A 14,275-nucleotide genomic window follows, 5' to 3' on the forward strand; every position below is an offset into this window, starting at 1 on the left:
CCACGACACTTTCAAACACGTGACATTCGACTTAGCTGCTCCAGGATCTTCCAAGCCCTTACGGAAGTCCCGGTGCCAGGACGTGGTAAGCTACCCCGCAGCCAATTAAACCAAGTGTGGAGCGGACGAGTCACCCACGAGTTTCCCACGTGAATCCGACAGGCAGAGTCAGGTAAAAGCGGAGGCAGTGAGACAATTACTAGCCAGTAGTTTGGGTCCCAGAGCCCAGCAGAGACACCACTCACTTTGTGAAAACATAACCTGTGAACCCTGTCCAAAAATGACATTTAAACGCCAATGAGATTCTGACTTTTATTACCAGGTCAGAACGGATCAAGTACAGGGAGAAGTAGCAGCAAACAGGGGCTGTCACACAATCCGGTTCCCCTGGCCCTCGGGCAAGGACACCTGTGCAAGGGACAGACCACCCAGTCCTTGGGCAGACACTCAGAACCTCACTTGGGGCCTGAAGTGCATCTGCTTGGTGGCATTGTTCTTCATTCCTGTCTTCAGCATCCACTTTGACTTCATCCTTTGGACATACTGCATGTCTCGCTCACGCATCAGAGCAGCTCCTGTGGCTGGAAAAGGGACACGTGGCAAAGGGTGGTTATTTGTGATCAGAAAAAAAGACAATCTTGGGGCGCCTGGGTGGCTCAGTCGGTTAAGTATCCGACCGCGGCTCAGGTCAAGATCTCATGGTTCCTGAGTTCGAGCCCCGCGTCGGGCTCTGTGCTGACAGCTCGGAGCCTGGAGCATGCTTCAGATTCTGTGTCTCTCCCTCTCTCTCTGCCCCTCCTCTGCTAGGGCTCACTCTTCCTCCCTCTCTCTCTCAAAAATAAATAAACATTAATTAAAAAAAAAAAAACAAAAACACCTTTACAGAGAAGCCCAAGGCTAGTTTGGGTAAAACTGGGTTCTTATATTTAAAGAAGAGCTGCTAACCTGAGGTCTCCGTGCAACGGGCGTGAGGGGTTATGCGCACCCAGAACTGCACAGAACAACCTGTACATGTACCCATTTCTCTGGAATAAGCCTCTCTAGTTTTCGTCACCTGGAAGGATCTATAAGCCCCAGGTAAATGCCGCTGACCAAAGGTGCTAGAGAAAGACGGAGACTCTCAAGTGAGGCAGACAATAGTTCCGGACAAAAATAAGATGCAGTCAGTGTCTGTTGGATTTCAGCGGCCTCGCGGCTCACAGGCAGCCACAGTGAAGGAGACCACGCGTATATGAACACCGTGGCGTTTAACACGGACTTTATCTGCCCGGGGCTTCCCACGCCCTCCCAAGGGAGCTCTCCTTTGTCCTCTCCACAGTCCTTTAGTGGACCCGTGTTCTCCCTGCAGACCTAAGGATGGGACTCCATGTCAGCAGACACATCAGAACAGACTTACAGAATTTCATACCGATGAGGTTTCAAAGCTTAACAATTCCGGTGGCCTGCTTTATTCCGCTCTTGTTACCTTTTCTATGGGAAAACTGCAAAAAGGAGTGACTGCCAGCCTTTATGACGTCCACGTACTACATCATACACACGTTATGACAGTCAACCCACACGATGCTACCAGGTGGGTCCCCTTATGATCATCTCAGTTTTATAAATGAGGCAAAGGAGGCTTCAGTTACTTAAATTACTCCTGCTCATCATTTAAGAACCTCTAAGTATATGAGGTAAGTCACGTTTGAATCCATGGCTTAAGCAATTTGCCCTCAAGGATACTAGTTAATTCCTTTGTATAACCTCCAGGATAATTTCAATCTTTGCTCATTACTAAGTACTCATGTCTATAACTATTATCTGTATTCTCTTTTGGAAAGTTACTGTGCCAGGAATATGAAGTTTTTAACGAATGGAGCTTTGGGCTTCTTGCCATAAACATATCAAGTACTAATGGAAGCCCCCTGAGCCAAGAAGTTAAGTTTCCTCTAGAGAGGATCCACAAGGACAACATAAACGGGAAGGACTTCACCCAAGCCCGTTCTTGTGATCCGAGTTCCCGGGCCGGTCCACGGTGCTATCGACACACCTGTGCTGCCGGTCCAGCCCAGGGCTCTGTACTGCTGGAGTATCCGGCCCACGGCTTTCTGATTCTTAGCAACAGCCACGGTTCTTGACAAGCCAAATCGCTGTTTATAGTATCTCATCAAGGAGCGATGACCCACTCTGGCACCTGTTTTTCAAAAAAACACAATATTAAAATGCTGAATTAGATAGTTTTTCAAGGTAGAGCTACAGAGCAAGGACTTTCCAAATCAGACTTCTAAGGGTATCTAGCTGGAAAATGGAGAAGCCAGAAGAAAAAGTGCTCTATCTGCTAAAGAAAGATGAAGTAGCATATTAAAAAATGAAGTAAAGACAGAAAATAAAAAACTAGAGGGATTTTTAAAAAAAAGAGAATGGCAAGTCACTGTCACGTGAAATCTCAGCATCCTGTACTTATATACGATATGCCTCTCCAGAAATTCACATGGCAACTCTTACTGATATGGACAATAGGGCCCTAGGAAAGAGGTAAGGGGCTTTAACTTGTTTTTTGTTTTTTAATATAAAGTACACAATAATGATGTTTAAGTTTAAAAGCCACGGTCTAGGTCTAGAACAAGAATCAATCCACCTTTCTTTTGCTTAAATTCTCCACGGTGGTGGTTCTCAAAGATGATTCTACCTCCAGGGACATTTGGCAGTGACTAGAGACATTTTTGGTTGTTATAGCTGGAGGGGGACTACTAGCATCTACTGGATAGAGGTCAAGGATATTAGCGGACATCCTACAATGCACAGGGCAGTCCTCCACGGCAAAGATTTACTTGGCCTAAAAGGTCGCTACATTGAGAAACCCTGCCCTGTTATTTTCTAAATGATGGAATTCACCTGGTGAGCTAGAATTTTAAAGGATGAGTCAGCTGAATTCCCTCTCCAGGTTGGGCTTATCCAGAAGGATCTGGTAAAACTATGCAAGTCAATCACGCTTTCAGAGGTGAATGACTGTGGACTATGGAGCTTTTTATAGGAAAAGTGTGCTGACCCTTAGGCTCACAGCAAGTGAAACGGAAGGGGACGGGCTTCAGTGAGGGCTAACTCCAGGCTCCGTCAGCGCAGTGGCTCTCAAAGGGTGATCCTGGGACAGTCGTGTCAGCCTTACCCGAGAGCTTGCTAAATACAACACTAAATACAATTCCCTCACAAGAATATTAATCAGGCGCCTTCCCAGACAGATGTATACATGTAGAAATTCGACAAGAGCATATATACAAGGCATGAAACAGCTATTTCCACTGAAAATGAACAGAGGAAATATGGCTCGGGAGAACCACGTGTACAGCTGCTAGGAAAGTTTTACATTGATCCAGACCGTTCATTTACGTGAAAAATTCGGTCCGGTTATTCGAAGTCCCTACCCGTAGGGCAAGCTACCTGGAAAACAGTTTGCTTGCTACACGGATATGGAAAAGTAGTTACTGTCATGACTGTTTTGTGGTAAGAGAAAGAAATGCAAAGAAACCTTTCAATTCAAAGATGGCTTGGTTTTTGGTTACCAGTATGGATGAACACATGTTTCCTTGAACCTGGCTCTTCTGGCGGCCGCAGAGTTAACAAAGCTCCTAAACCACAAGAAATAAGATGCAGCCAATGAATAAAGACTCAAGCTTAAACGAAGGCTGCTATGGCAGGAAAGCCTATTATTATAATTTTCTACTTATAAGAACAGGTCAGGATGCTCCAGGTCTGCAATGCTCAAAATCATCACGTGACGGTGCCGGTCATTAGTACAAAATCAACCGACGTATTTATAGTCATAAGCAGCATTTGGACGAATAGGTATTATTGAAGAACATCCTTGAAAAGGTTTCATAACTCAACACCAAGGTTTCTGACGGCCAGCGGGGGAACTGAAAACACACAGATTAGAGCTACGCCTGCCCTGTGTCAACGACAGTGAGTACCTGACACTAAGCCCCAAGAACGTGCCAAGAGCAGCTCGACTTGAAGGCCCTATCAAGGAAAAGTATTTTTAGAACACAGTGTGACTGCCCAGTAAATAACAGATGGGTTCCGTCTTAGTTATGGTAAAGCCACAATCTGTCCATCTACCTTTCATCGTAGCAATAACCACTTATAAAACTGCCCAATCCTACAACTGAAGACGTTAGACAGTGGAAAAGAAACTATCTCCAATGGTAATTTTCCTAAGATTCATTATGTATTCCCGTGGGTCCACCAACAGTTTCATCCGGCTACTCAGCGGCTAACTGGATGTGTCTTTGACACCAACTTACTCCACGGGAGCTGAAGAACACTAAAGCAAACTCAAGGAACAGAGCCAGACCGCCGCCTTCGCAGTAAATGCTCACAGTGCCCTCTACCGGATGCTCTTTGTCACTGGCTCTGGGATCATCTCCTTGATCTGAAATAACTAGACTGAAGACATCACAACTACTGCTTTTGAAACCAGTTCAAAGCAGACTCTACCGAGCGTGGTTGATGAAGTATCACCAAGCTCTCCACACTAGAATCCTTCCCGACTTAGCTTCATGCTAACGTCTTATGCTAACAGTGAAGTAGCCGAGCATAACCGAAAAGGTTTCTGAAAGCTAAATTTGCTCAAAGACATAAACAGGTGATTGAATATACTGCTGTAATACTGCTACATGTTTACAGTGCTTATTCAGAGACCTCCCATTCCCTTGGCTCATTACATCACCTCCCAAACCAGTACTAAGACAGGAGGGCAAACCAATGGAATATAAACCATCGTGTCTCACTGTAATGAGGATCAACTGAAGGAGGACTAATTTTTAATATAAGATGATGGAAGTATGGGTGACACGAAAAGCAAGATATCAGTATAGCTGGAAGAAATTTCAGAAGAATACTAGCAGTTTCTGATTCACTAAGAAAGCTATGTTTTGCTATTATTTAAGCAAATTCCATAATAAGGTCTTAGCAATCAGCCACTAAGGAAGATCCATGAAGGTACAGAGTCACATATATTTAGATATTTTTATTAGTGGCTCTTAATCCTCTCCGGGTCACAAGTGCTTTTAAAAACCATAGCCTTCGGGCACCTGGGTGGCTCAATAGGTTAAGTGTCTGACTTTGATTTCACAGCTTTGAGATCGAGCCCTGCACTGTGCCCCACGTCAGACTCCGCACTGTGGGTGGAGCCCTGCTTGGGATTCTCTCTCCCTCTTCCTCTCCTGTCTGCTCCCGCATGCTTTTGAATGGAAGAATGGAAGGAAGGAAGGAAGGAAGGAAGGAAGGAAGGAAGGAAGGAAGGAAGGAAGGAAATAAAGGAATAAAAACCTACAGCCTTTACCCTGAAAAACTGTACTTAGCTGTTCAATTTAAAAAGGCATTCATGGCCACACAGGTGACTCTAAGACTCTACACAGCCTTCACCCAGGAGAGTACACACTCACAGAAAAAAAATGTGTACGGCCTGGTTAAGAACCTGTGGGGTAAGGTTATGTGGCTGTTGGGTTAGGTCTTTCCTGAGTGTGTCTAAAAGTACAGTATTTCACACTAACACCAAACCAGTTACTGTAATTTACTACTTCCAGGTCTGATATAAAAAAGTTGTCCTGGGGTTTATTATCCAGTACTCTAAAATAATGTGACTCAGTAGGTAGACCAGTAGCACTGAGCAAGGAAACCCTGGCTCTAAAAACCAGGGAAGTTGGACCTTCAAATTAATCTCACGCCACTTCCTTCTTTGAGACACCTGGGCCGCTCAGTCAGTTCAACATCCGACTTGACTTCAGCTCAGGTCATGATCTTGTGGTTCATGAGTTCAAGCCCCGCGTTGGGCTCTCTGCTGTCAGCAGAGCCTGCTTAGGATCCTCTGTCCCTCTCTCTGTCCCTCCCGTGCCTATGCTCTCACTTTCTCCTTGGACTGCACGATGATGTAGAGACAAAGCAACCCGCTGCACGGTCCTGCAGACCAATGATTCCAAGCCACCGGGGCCCCCTCTTAGCCCACAACGGCTCCCTCTGCCCTGCTTCTCCTACACTGTGGCAGGCCCAAGGCAATCAACCTTGCTTTCCTTTTAAAGTCGCCTCCAACCTCTCAGCCACTGAGTCAAGAAACATCATCTGGCTCATGTGTGCCTGAGACCCTGTGGTGAGATGGAAGCAGCAATCTTTTTTTCAAAAGTAATGGGGGAAGGCAGGCAAGCAAGCCAGCACTTACAAAGCAGTGAGAGAAATGTTACAACAGATTGGCAAGTGCCCCAGGAGCAGAGGAGACTCTCCATACTCAGGGCAGGAGCTGAGTTCAAAAGGGCTTATGGAGGGGTGGACCTGAGTCTTAAAGGACAAGTAGCAGTAAGTCAGAGGTATCACCCATGCAAAGACTCAGAGGAGGGAAACTGCAAGTGGGTAGGTAAAGGAATAGATACCCGGAGCCGGGGGGAAAGGGCAGCAGCTAAAGAACCTAACTTACCTGAAAAACAATGGCTCCCCCTGGAAGAATTCCAGAGGGAAAAAGAAAACAGACTGGTTGTCTTAAGAAGAATGTGCTAAGTGATTGAACAGAAATCAGATTGCAGATGGCCATTTAGGAAGCGGTAATGGTGACATAGACAAATGTTAAATAGGAAACAAAAAAGAAAAATATGAAAGGGTTGTTTAGGAATTGTACTTCGTAATCGCTCCAGTGTGGGAGACGACCAAAGAGAGTATCCTAAGATGATGCCTATTTTTGGCTTTGGTTAATCTTGGAAAACGCAATCATCCTAGGAAAATGTGTTTTCTAGATTAAAAAAATAAAAAAAGAATCCCTAGTTAAGTTTCAAAATTCTAGGTTTAGATGAAAATTTCTCTCAAATAGACTCTATTTCTTAAATAGGCTACGCTCATTGTTGTGCATATTTTGGTAGGTACCAGGCTACAGTTGATGCAAACCGAAGCCACCATTCATAGTGACGTGCCAGACATTGCTTGACAAGGGATCGCCTTATTCAACTCACTCAAAGAGTGTTGTAATCTCACTCTACAGTCAAGGAAGTGGATGCTAATGAAATAAGGAGCAAAAAAAGATGGTCATAGTCTTAGAAATGAAGTTAGGAAGCTCATTTCTGATGTAATGTACTGGCATTTTCACCAGAGGAAGACTAGAAGCGGTTCTCTGTGATATATCTAGGCTGGTTTTGCTACTGTTTATTGCACAGGCCACGACACTGTGCATTCCACACCTTTCTTATCACTGTAAGGAGACCTATATCTTCAAGACAGGCTCCGCATGCCCTTTTCTTCTACTGTCATACTCTAAAGCTGTCCTTAGCCTTAAAAGGTTATTATTCTGAATTAAAGAGGGCTGTCTGTACCTAAGCAGTGATACTCCTTGTGAAAAGCAGTAACATAAGATGGCTTCTTCCCCCCAGTCGTGTCCATGAGCAGGATAGCTGCTCCTACGCAGCATCACTGCAAATCTCCCAAGGCAGGGTGGGGGGAGTGGAGAAGGCTTCGCTGACTGGTCTATGATCTTGGGTCAGTTACTCAAGCTATCTAAGCTTCGGCTGGCTCACAGGCCGAATAAGGATAACAGAATCCAACTCACTGGCTCCTAAAGATAAAATAATGTATCCACCTACCATGCTAAGTGCTCAGTAAATACCACGTATTATTAGGATCTTGTCAGCTCTTCTGTTCCATTCCCTTTCCTTCCCACGGGTCTTCTGTAGCTTCTCCCGTTCTTATCAGCTAATCATAACATTGTAAACAACAGCAGATGCTTCTCATATTCATGGCTTTTTCTCCCCCCACCTTTTCATACCTGGGATAAATCCCCACCTGGGATAAATCCCCACCATATCAGTCAAATCCTGTTCCCTAAAGTAGAAGGCAGAACTCAAACTCCGAGCCTCCCTGCCACAATTAGAAAATAAACAGGCAACTGGGCCAGGCACTGTCAGCCCGATACACCCGTGCCAGACTACCTGCAAGTCTGAGCAACGTGAGGAAACAGGAATCAGTTCAAAGAATAAGAGTACGGCCAACATTAACAAGAGAAACCTAAATGAGGCAATAATAACAAGAAAGAACCAAAGAGAAAATGTCTATGTACCTGAAAGGAGATGACTGATGAAAGCATTCAAAATCATAACAGAAGTGAGCAAAAGCACTGATCTAATTTAAACAAAACAGCCAACACAGAGCTAAGTGGAGACCTTCATTACTATGTACCTGCGAACATAAAACTGCAACGACTCCCCCCAGGACGGAAGAGAGCTGACGGGAACATGCCTCTCTAATCACCTCACCTGCGTCATGCCATCTTTGCCAAACATACTCACCAGAAGGCAGAATCAGCTCCATGGTTTCATCATCATATTCTAATGTCTTTTCGGAGGGTAAGTCCTCAGTCCCATCAGGCTGCCCGCCTTCCGTGTAATCTGGGTAGCTACTCCTGTAACAGCGGCATTAATAATGGCATTAATAAGAAGACTAATACCTCAAATTTGACTAAAAGACAAATCGTGTTTGCAAACTGGCAAACCCACTGGCCACCTAAGCGCAGGGAACCAACCGCTGCAGGCCCGGCAAGCTGAAACGTTTAGGAGGAAAGCCAACTTGGTCGCGTCCTCTGTAAGACAGAGTGTGCAAGTGACCCATAAACTCAAGATGGATCACAGACCTAAGCGTAAAACACAAAACTATAAGAATGACTGCAATATAACATGGGAGACAATCTAGACGACTTAGGGTTCGGTGAGGACTTTTTATGTGCCCCACGGAAGGCACGATTCACGAAAGGAATAACTGGTAAGATGGACTTCACTAAAATGAAAAACTTCTCTGGGAAAGACAGTGTCAAGAGAATTACAATACAAGCCACAGACCGGGAGAAAATGTTGGCAGAAGACACATCTGATAAAGGACCGTTATTCAAAACATGTAAAGAACTCTTAAAACTGAGTGATAAGAATATAAACCAGACTTGGAAATGGGGCAGGGACCTCACCGGGCACCTCACTAAGATATACAGGCTGCAAATAAGCATGTAAAAAGGCGCTCCACATCAGGTCATGAGGGAAATGCAAAATAAAAAGAGATAACACTACACACGCTTATTAAAACAGCCAAAATCCAGAACACTGACAACATCAAATGCCGGCAAGAATGGGAAGCAATGGGCATCCTCACTCATCGCTCGCGGGAACACAAAATGGTGCAGCCGTTTTCCGAGACAGCTTGGGGGTTTCTTGCAAAGCCAAACATACTCTTCCCGCAGGATCCACAATCGTGCTATTTCGTATTTATCCAAGGGAGCTGAAACCATGTCAGCAACACAAAACCTGCACACTGATGGTTATAGAAGCTTTATTCATAACTGCCCCAATGTGGGAGCAACAAAAGCACCCTTCAGGAGCTGGGTGGATAAACACACTTGTGGTACATCCAGAAAACAGAACCGTATTCAGTACTAAAAAGAAATGAACTATCAAGCCATGAAAAGAAATGGAGAAAACTTAAATGCACGTTACTAAGTGAAAGAAGCCAGTCTGAAGAGACAAGGAGGGAAGAACAGGTGGAACCCACAGGATCTTCAGGGCAGTGAAACTACTCTGTATGATACAATAACGGCAGACACGGGTCATTATACATTTGTCCAAACAGAAGATGTACGACGCCAAGAGTGAACCCTGGCGTAAACTACGGACTTGGCGATGATGAGATACGACCGTAAGGTCATCACTCAGGAATGTACCACTAGTGTGGGATGTCCACAACGAGGGAGGCTATGTATGTGTCGGGGGCAAGGGTTATATGGGAAATCTCTGCACCTTCTGCTCAAATTCGCTGTAAATATAAAATTTTCTTTATAAAAAAAAAAAAAACCACAAATGACTGAGCAAATGGCCTCCAACTGAATTCTTTCACCTATTTGTTTCTCCGTAGGAGGGAGGAGAAGGTAGTGCTAGAGATGTTGCTCTCGTGAATTTAGCCATTCTAAGACAACTTCTAGGAGAGTGCCGTCTGAAAAGATTCTGTGACCACAGAAACTTTCTGTGCCTGTGTGTCCAATAAAGTAGCTACTCGTCACATGTGCTTTTAGGCACTGGGTTTTGAAATGTAGGTAGTGCAACTAAACAACCGAATTTTTACGTTTTTAACTTGATTTTTAATTAACTTAAACAGTCCTATGAATGCACCTAGTAATTACCATTATTGGACAGTGCAATTGCAGAAGATTCTTTATGTTCGTAGACATGTTCTCAAATACACATAGAAAATAAATTGGAGAATTACACATTAAAATGTTAGTAATAAGACAGATCACCCAATCCCAATAAAGAAGCAGACAAAAGACTTGATCAGACACTTCACAAGAGATATCCAAGTGACCAATTAATACAAAAAGGTTGTCAACTACATTAGGTAACATCAGGGAAACGAAAATTAAAACCACAGTGGGATACCACTACATAGCCACCGACACGGCTGAATGAAAAACTTCTCCTCGATGACAAGAGTGAGAAATCAGGAGGAAAATGCAAAAGGATAATTTAAAAGGCTAGGACTTTTCTGAACACGTGTATCTGGAGACGGTGGATATTTGGCACGGTAATTACACACATCTGCTTGTGTAGCACATCTGTGCTAGGTCCTAAGTATCATGACACTATCAGCTGTTCAAAAGTGCCTGCCACAGATTCCTGGCACCATGCGTGAATTATCCGACTTTCTAGTTAAGGGTGAGCCACCTATGGGATAATCTCACCATCGAATGCCTGGGACTGGCCTAGTGCAGCAACCAACTCAATTCCCTCAGGAGACAGCCTGTGATTCAAGGACTCTCAGGGAAACCAAAACATGAAATCTCACTTCAGTCCCTCTGTCCACAAGGGGGCCGGCAAAAGTGACCTCCTGATCATTTAAACCACCGATAAAGAAAAAGAAATTCTCAAGTCGGACAAACTGCAGTTTGGACCCGAGATCTTCTCTTTATCAGATCTCTTTTATTAGATGTGTGGGCTCAACTCTTAGTTTCTTATCGACAAAATGACACGGAACGGTCCCCCACACGGAAGTGTTAAAAGAGCCGTAATGCATATACGGCACATGCATCAGGCACAGGCACACCGCTATCCATTAGGTTCAAGTGTGATGAGCCCACCTGGCTTCACATTGCACACGACAGACTTACCTAAAATCATAGAAGTCTGCAAATTCCAAAGCAGCATCACCGTCCGTGAAGAGCTTACAGTGGCTTTTGTCATTCATGTGTGCCTGCACAGCTTCCGTGGAGTAGAAGGATCTCCCTTTCTCATTGCACCACAAGCAAATCTTCCCAATGCCAACTTTCTCTCCTGGAAAAATAAGTGGAGGACAAAACACAAGGGTAGCTTTCTGCGGCCAGCTCAAAGCTCACAATGCATCTCCGCGATTCAAAACACATGCATCAAATTTTTGATCTTTACACAATAAGCAGATAACCAAATCAAACATCGACGAGAAACAAAAAACGAAATGTTCTCCTGAAACTTGACCCCCCAATAACGTGGCATTTGCTCATTAAAAGGAAAACTACTGTACTTACCCAAGTATTTAATCAGTCCCTTAAGATCAGAAAGATATTCTATGTCGGGGATAAAGAAGCTGTGGACTTTGGTCATATGAGCCACATTCTTCATGAGGGAGCTTGAATGATGGGGGCAAAATAAGCAGTCCGTTATGGGGATAGCACCACTGAGGGGGCCTCCCCCAGCCTCCCCCTCCTCCGCATCCGGCTCCTGCGCCTCGTCCATTGGTTCAGCATCCTCACATTCCGACTCCTCATCAGAATCGATATCTTCCCAATCTTCAAGCCAGAGAGTTGAAAAACAATGTTAGTTTAACAAGGTGGTGGGTAACTGCCGGCGAAGAAACCACAGAGACTCCCAAGCACGAGGCAGAGCAGCCTTCCGTTTGGGCCCGGAGAATGCCACTTGCAGGACAAACCCTCTTTCGCGATCTCCACGTTAGCCGAAGTTACACGGACAAATCTGTGGCGCTAAAACGTTCCTTAAGCTTTCTTTTCCAGCATACAGGGGTCTCCTTGTACTTCCTTCCCAGGCCTCTACCTACACAATCAGTAGTAACAGGACGTGCCACGAGGGCAGGAAGGAATAAACAGCTCGTGAAACCGGGGAGGCTCCAGCTCCACATTTCAGGTTAACCCCCGCAGTTTGAACCCCTCACTTTGCTGTCTTAACTGAATTAAGTGCGAAGCCATCATAACCAGAAACCGAGCAGAATCACACACCCTGCCGCAGTTGGTGTGCGCGGTAACACGCCCCCCCCCCACCCCATGCGTGTGTTCGATGCCTTCTCCTTCAAAACGGAAGTCATCCATTCATTCTACGACTATTTATTAAGTAACTATTTATTAAATAACGCCCCCGATAAGCTTCCAGGCCCTGAATCTACCCCAGTTAACGAAACAGACAAAATTCCCTGCGGGCCTGACGCTCCGACAAGTCACTCGGGAAACGATCGAAACCACCCTCACTCGTCAGTTTCACCTCCTCCCCGCCCCCGCAACAGAGCCACCACCTTCTTCGTCGAGGTCCTCCTCCTCCTCACTCTCCTCCTCCTCCTGCTGCTTTGCCAACTTCTTGGCCTGCTGTTCAAACCACTGCAGCCGGGGAGGTTTCTCGGCCGGGTCCCGGTCGTGAGGCGCACGTCCTCCATCAGCCACCGCCACGGGACTCCTGGGCTCCTCCTCCGGCGCTGCGGGGGCCTTCTTGGGAGACATGGACGGCTGAGCCTTGATGGCCTGCTGGATGGCCGCGTTCATGGCATCCTTGTCCACGCTGTCCACGCCCAGGCCTTTCTCCAGGTTCTTTTCGTTCATCATCTCCACTTTGCGGTTCACGGCCCGCACGGCCTTCTTCTCCAGCTCCACGTGCCGCCGGGACTTGAGGTGGTTCTCGTAGGCGTTGAAAGAGGCAAACTTCTTACTGCAGACGGTGCAGTAGGTGGCCGTGCCCTTGCTCTCCTGCTCCGCCACGGCCCGCTGCGCCCGCACCCGCTCCTGGAAACCCTCGGCGGTGACCGGGGCCATGTCGGCCACTTTGCGCTTCAGGTTGTAGCGGTGCCAGTCCGTCTTGTAGTGGGCCCGTTGCACCTCCGCGTCGTCGAACGCCACCCGGCAGGTAATGCAGGTGTACGTCGCCATCTCCAGGGCCGAGATTAGAGGCGACCAAGGCAGAAGTCTAGCGACGACAGCTTGAACGCCACCAGACGCTCAAACCTCTACTCGCCTCGGAGCTCACAAGAAACCAGAGCGCCCGCTGGCTTCCAGCCTCGATCTGTGAGGAGTTCCGGCACACTAGGGAAGTTATGCTTCGCTGGGCAGGAAGTCCCGCCTTTCGATCTGTAGCTACGCCCCCGCCGCGGGTCCCGGAAGACGAGGGAAGGCCTGTGACAAACCAGGCCCCGCCCAGTCGGCCTGAAGCGGGTACTGATTGCGTTATTCTGAAGTGGGTGTTGATCAGAGCGGCAGGAGCTGGATGTTGATTGGGCCAGACAGAGGGGGGTGTTGACTGGGCCAGCCTAAGGTGGATGTTGATTGGGCCAGCCGGAGAAGGGTGGTGAGTAGGCCAGCCTGAGGTGGGTGCCGATTGGGCCAGCCAGAGGTGAGTGTTGGGTCCACGGAGGTGAGTGTTGATCAAAAGGCGCTGCGCACCCCAGGTGACTTTCCCTGGTGGTTGTGCGGTGTGAAGTGACGCGATGAAGGCGACGGCTGCGCGGCAGGGGGAGGCACGCGAAGGGGGGTTGGGGGGGTCCGGTAGCCACGCGAAGGGCGGGGCCTCTCTGAAAACCGCGCGCTGCGCTCTGGCAGCTCAGACAGTGGGTGTCCCGGAAGCCGGGAGGGGCGGGCCGCCCGAGCGCTCGCCGGACCAGCCGGAGTCCCGGGAAACCGGAGACTGGAGCCGGAGGCTGCGGGAATTCGCAGGAAAACCAGAGGCCGGGCCAGAGCCTCGGCTTTTGCGAGGCGGCCCCTTCCAGCCGAGGGCGCAGGCGAAACGCTTGAATGCAAAGTTTGCCAGCTGGGAGCGCAGCCAAGCCGCAGGCCTTGGAAATGTAATCGGAGCCACCCGCAGAGGTTATCGTCAGTCCAATAGCAGCCACGTTTTTAAAATGCAAAAAGAAAGGGTTGTAAGATCTAACGCAACATATACACAATTTTGTCATTTGGACTTGTACTCAACCCAAAGGATTTAATGAGAAATTTTACATTTCGTCTGTTGGTACTAGATCTCGGGACTTTGGTGTGTATTATTAC

At 47.0% G+C, this 14,275-nt stretch overlaps 1 protein-coding gene across 1 annotated transcript; it reads right to left on the reverse strand.

The window, feature by feature from the left end:
- Positions 1-298: 298 nt before the first annotated feature.
- ZNF622 (zinc finger protein 622) lies at positions 299-13,692 on the reverse strand. Its single transcript, XM_060634385.3, has 6 exons — positions 12,541-13,692; positions 11,546-11,806; positions 11,153-11,315; positions 8,298-8,410; positions 2,030-2,173; positions 299-581 (listed from the first exon to the last, which is right to left on the reverse strand). Exons 1-6 carry the CDS (start codon positions 13,163-13,165, stop codon positions 448-450), a joined length of 1,440 nt encoding a protein of 479 aa, XP_060490368.1. The 5' UTR covers positions 13,166-13,692; the 3' UTR covers positions 299-447.
- Positions 13,693-14,275: the final 583 nt, after the last annotated feature.

Source organism: Panthera onca, chromosome A1 (assembly GCF_046562875.1).
Source record: "Panthera onca isolate mPanOnc1 chromosome A1, mPanOnc1 haplotype 2, whole genome shotgun sequence".
Lineage (NCBI taxonomy): Eukaryota > Metazoa > Chordata > Mammalia > Carnivora > Felidae > Panthera > Panthera onca.

Bases quoted from the DNA above. Each gene is read 5' to 3' on its own strand.
- ZNF622 (XM_060634385.3), bottom strand. From the start codon at position 13,165: ATGGCGACGTACACCTGCATTACCTGCCGGGTGGCGTTCGACGACGCG. The intron at 11,316-11,545 runs GTAAGTACAGTA...TTATTTTTCCAG, and splicing joins GGGACTGATTAAATACTTGG to GAGAGAAAGTTGGCATTGGG. The intron at 2,174-8,297 runs GTGAGTATGTTT...TTTGAAAAACAG, and splicing joins GGAGCTGATTCTGCCTTCTG to GTGCCAGAGTGGGTCATCGC.